General features: G+C 50.0%; 1 protein-coding gene across 1 annotated transcript in view; it reads right to left on the reverse strand.

Annotated features, from left to right (window-relative positions):
• Positions 1 to 1203: 1203 nt before the first annotated feature.
• arfip2b (ADP-ribosylation factor interacting protein 2b) overlaps positions 1204 to 5000 on the reverse strand; it is a 41343-nt gene continuing 37546 nt past the window's right edge. The window contains exons 7-8 of the mRNA XM_046316857.1: positions 3705 to 3879; positions 1204 to 2876 (exon numbers count right to left, since the gene is read on the reverse strand). Coding sequence (XP_046172813.1) covers positions 2721 to 2876; positions 3705 to 3879 — 331 coding nt within the window. The 3' untranslated portion in view covers positions 1204 to 2720. The remainder of the gene's footprint in view (positions 2877 to 3704; positions 3880 to 5000) is intronic.

A 5000-nucleotide genomic window follows, 5' to 3' on the forward strand; every position in this document is an offset into this window, starting at 1 on the left:
GGAGTAGTTAGCAAGCTAGCCAGTATGGAGTAGCTAGCAAGCTAGCCAGTATGGAGTAGCTAGCAAGCTAGCCAGTATGGAGTAGTTAGCAAGCTAGCCAGTATGGAGTAGTTAGCAAGCTAGCCAGTATGGAGTAGCTAGCAAGCTAGCCAGTATGGAGTAGTTAGCAAGCTAGCCAGTATGGAGTAGTTAGCCAGTATGGAAGCTAGCCAGTATGGAGTAGCTAGCAAGCTAGCCAGTATGGAGCTAGCAAGCTAGCCAGTATGGAGTAGCTAGCAAGCTAGCCAGTATGGAGTAGCTAGTAGCTAGCCAGTATGGAGTAGCTAGCAAGCTAGCCAGTATGGAGTAGCTAGCCAGTATGGAGTAGCTAGCAAGCAAGTCAGTATGGAGTAGCTAGCTAGCCAGTATGGAGTAGCTAGCAAGCTAGCCAGTATGGAGTAGCTAGCGAGCTAGTCAGTATGGAGTTTCTAGCAAGCTAGCCAGTATGGAGTAGCTAGCAAGCTAGCCAGTATGGAGTAGTTAGCAAGCTAGCCAGTATGGAGTAGTTAGCAAGCTAGCCAGTATGGAGTAGCTAGCAAGCTAGCCAGTATGGAGTAGCTAGCAAGCTAGCCAGTATGGAGTAGTTAGCAAGCTAGCCAGTATGGAGTAGCTAGCAAGCTAGCCAGTATGGAGTAGTTAGCCAGTATGGAGTAGCTAGCCAGTATGGAGTAGCTAGCAAGCTAGCCAGTATGGAGTAGCTAGCCAGTATGGAGTAGCTAGCAAGCTAGCCAGTATGGAGTAGCTAGCCAGTATGGAGTAGCTAGCAAGCTAGCCAGTATGGAGTAGCTAGCCAGTATGGAGTAGCTAGCAAGCTAGCCAGTATGGAGTAGCTAGCCAGTATGGAGTAGCTAGCAAGCAAGTCAGTATGGAGTAGCTAGCGAGCTAGCCAGTATGGAGTAGCTAGCGAGCGAGCCAGTATGGAGTAGCTAGCGAGCTAGTCAGTATGGAGTTTCTAGCGAGCGAGCCAGTATGGAGTAGCTAGCGAGCTAGCCAGTATGGAGTAGCTAGCGAGCAAGCCAGTATGGAGTAGCTAGCGAGCTAGTCAGTATGGAGTAGCTAGCGAGCTAGCCAGTATGGAGTAGCTAGCGAGCAAGCCAGTATGGAGTAGCTAGCGAGCTAGCCAGTATGGAGTAGCTAGCAAGCTAGCCAGTATGGAGTAGTTAGCAAGCTAGCCAGTATGGAGTAGCTAGCAAGCTAGCCAGTATGGAGTAGCTAGCAAGCTAGCCAGTATGGAGTAGCTAGCAAGCTAGCCAGTATGGAGTAGTTAGCCAGTATGGAGTAGCTAGCCAGTATGGAGTAGCTAGCAAGCTAGCCAGTATGGAGTAGCTAGCCAGTATGGAGTAGCTAGCAAGCTAGCCAGTATGGAGTAGCTAGCCAGTATGGAGTAGCTAGCAAGCTAGCCAGTATGGAGTAGCTAGCCAGTATGGAGTAGCTAGCAAGCTAGCCAGTATGGAGTAGCTAGCCAGTATGGAGTAGCTAGCAAGCAAGTCAGTATGGAGTAGCTAGCGAGCTAGCCAGTATGGAGTAGCTAGCGAGCGAGCCAGTATGGAGTAGCTAGCGAGCTAGTCAGTATGGAGTTTCTAGCGAGCGAGCCAGTATGGAGTAGCTAGCGAGCTAGCCAGTATGGAGTAGCTAGCGAGCAAGCCAGTATGGAGTAGCTAGCGAGCTAGTCAGTATGGAGTAGCTAGCGAGCTAGTCAGTATGGAGTAGCTAGCGAGCTAGTCAGTATGGAGTAGCTAGCGAGCTAGCCAGTATGGAGTAGCTAGCGAGCAAGCCAGTATGGAGTAGCTAGCGAGCTAGCCAGTATGGAGTAGCTAGCGAGCTAGTCAGTATGGAGTAGCTAGCGAGCTAGTCAGTATGGAGTAGCTAGCGAGCTAGCCAGTATGGAGTAGCTAGCGAGCTAGCCAGTATGGAGCAGCTAGCGAGCTAGCCAGTATGGAGTAGCTAGCCAGTATGGAGTAGCTAGCGAGCTAGCCAGTATGGAGTAGCTAGCCAGTATGGAGTAGCTAGCGAGCTAGCCAGTATGGAGTAGCTAGCCAGTATGGAGTAGTTAGCGAGCTAGCCAGTATGGAGTAGTTAGCGAGCTAGCCAGTATGGAGTAGTTAGCGAGCTAGCCAGTATGGAGTAGTTAGCGAGCTAGCCAGTATGGAGTAGCTAGCGAGCTAGTCAGTATGGAATATCTTGTGGAAGGACGAAATAGTGTGAATAAATTCATCAAAATAACGTTTAATGAAAATATGTCAATCATCATTTGAATGTGTTGGTAACCCGTTGTGTAAAAGTGATAATGCCCGAGAAGCCGGTGTTTGTAGGATATATACGACTCAGTCTCGGGGCCTAACCGGTGCCAATATATCCTTCAAACACCGGCTTCTCGGGCATTATCACTTACATAGAGGACTGGAGATAATATATTATACAGGAGGATTTGTGGATAAAGACAGAAAAGGAGAGATCATGAAAGAGAGGAAAATAAGACAAGTCCCTGATTGTGACACAGTCCTCTATAGATACAAGGCCCTTGGCCCATTCATCCATCCATCCATCTCTACGTAGTCCTGTCCGTCTGTCTGTCCGTCCGTGGTCCACTGTAGTGGATAGTAAGGGTTTTGGGGGGGTCCGCTGTTTCCCAGGTTAGGAGGGCCTCTCCTGGGCTGCCCTGTCTCCTGTGGCTACCTCCCTCATGGTTCCTCAAGCCAGGAGGGTTTGTCGGCCCCTGGGGGCCTCAGCTTGATGTTGAACTGCTTCAGGGTCTGCTCCAACTGCTGCTGGTTCCCAGCAAAGTACGCTGAGATGGCATTATGGAACAGGAGCAGCTGTTTATGCATCACCTTTACCTGGAGAGAGAGCAAGAGAGAGCGAGAGAGAAAGGAGCGAGAGAGAGAGAGAAAGGAGCGAGAGAGAGAGAGAGAGAAGCGAGAGAGAGAAAGGAGCGAGAGAGAGAGAGAGAGAAGCGAGAGAGAGAAAGGAGCGAGAGAGAGAGAGAGAGAAAGGAGCGAGAGAGAGAGAGAGAAAGGAGCGAGAGAGAAAGGAGCGAGAGAGGCGAGAGAGAGAGGGGCGAGAGAGAGAGAGAGAGAGGAGAGAGAGAGAGAGAGAGGGGCGAGAGAGAGAGAGTGAGAGAGAGAGAGAGAGAGAGAGAGAGAGAGAGAGAGAGAGAGAGGCGAGAGAGAGAGAGAGAGAGAGAGAGAGAGAGGAGAGAGAGAGAGAGAGGCGAGAGAGAGAGAGAGAGAGAGCGAGAGAGAGAGAGAGAGGGGCGAGAGAGAGAGAGAGAGAGAGGGGCGAGAGAGAGAGAGAGAGAGGGGCGAGAGAGAGAGAGAGGGGCGAGAGAGAGAGAGAGGGGCGAGAGAGAGAGAGAGGGGCGAGAGAGAGAGAGGGGCGAGAGAGAGAGAGAGGGGCAAGAGAGAGAGAGGGCGAGAGAGAGAGAGGGGTGAGAGAGAGAGAGGGGCGAGAGAGAGAGAGAGAGAGAGGGGGGGCGAGAGAGAGGACGAGCGAGAGGGATCAACACACTGATACGCAAAAGAGAGATACAGACAGACAGGCCTCTGTCTGAGTGCTCGTGTCATTGCCTGTCTGTGTGTGTGTGTGTACTTTTCTAGAGGTGTGATGCAGAGCTGGAATAAGAGGAGAAGAACAAAAGGAAAGAGGATCAAGGAGGTGAATCCCACCTTGTTTTCATCCAGGAAGTTGAGTTTGATAGTGACGTCAGAGCGAAGACGTTCATATTTGTCCTTGTGGAGCTGGTACTGCTCCTGGGCTGTATCTATACGGGCCATGTTCACCACATCCCTGGGTCCAACGCTTAACTCCTCTAGGTCCGCCCTGTACGCATCATACTCCAACCTGTCAGAGAGAGAGAGGAGACATGACCTATAACCCATCATACTCCAACCTGTCAGAGAGAGAGAGGAGACATGACCTATAACCCCTCATACTCTAACCTGTCAGAGAGAGAGGAGAGATGAGCTATAACCCATCATACTCTAACCTGTCAGAGAGAGAGGAGACATGACCTATAACCCATCATACTCCAACCTGTCAGAGAGAGAGAGGAGACATGACCTATAACCCCTCATACTCTAACCTGTCAGAGAGAGAGAGGAGAGATGAGCTATAACCCATCATACTCCAACCTGTCAGAGAGAGAGAGGAGAGATGACCTATAACCCATCATACTCCAACCTGTCAGAGAGAGAGAAGAGACATGACCTATAACCCATCATACTCTAACCTGTCAGAGAGAGAGGAGACATGACCTATAACCCCTCATACTCCAACCTGTCAGAGAGAGAGGAGACATGACCTATAACCCCTCATACTCCAACCTGTCAGAGAGAGAGGAGACATGACCTATAACCCTCATACTCCAACCTGTCAGAGAGAGAGAAGAGACATGAGCTATAACCATCATACTCAACTCTGCTAAATCTACCCTGAGGGGTGCACTACAAAGCAGGATCAATGAGTTAGCCAGCTAACGTTGATTAACAAACTGGGGGGTGCACTGCAAAGCAGGATCAATGAGTTAGCCAGCTAACTTTGATTAACAAACTGGGGGGTGCACTGCAAAGCAGGATCAATGAGTTAGCCAGCTAACTTTGATTAACGACAAGATTTAACTACTGATTTTTGGGTTAATTAAGAAAGCTAAACTTGTTTTTCGTTGTTAAGTCAATTGGACCATGACCATTTCAAGCGTATCGTTCTAAAACTGCAGACCCAGACGGCATCCCCAGCCGCGCCCTCAGAGCAAGCACAGACCAGCTGGCCGGTGTGTTTACGGACATATTCAATCAATCCCTATACCAGTCTGCTGTACCCACATGCTTCAAGAGGGCCACCATTGTTCGTGTTCCCAAGAAAGCTAAGGTAACTGAGCTAAACGACTACCGCCCCGTAGCACTCACTTCCGTCATCATGAAGTGCTTTGAGAGACTAGTCAAGGACCATATCACCTCCACCCT

The sequence above is a fragment of the Oncorhynchus gorbuscha genome, linkage group LG20, assembly GCF_021184085.1.
Source record: "Oncorhynchus gorbuscha isolate QuinsamMale2020 ecotype Even-year linkage group LG20, OgorEven_v1.0, whole genome shotgun sequence".
NCBI classification, from domain to species: Eukaryota; Metazoa; Chordata; class Actinopteri; order Salmoniformes; family Salmonidae; genus Oncorhynchus; species Oncorhynchus gorbuscha.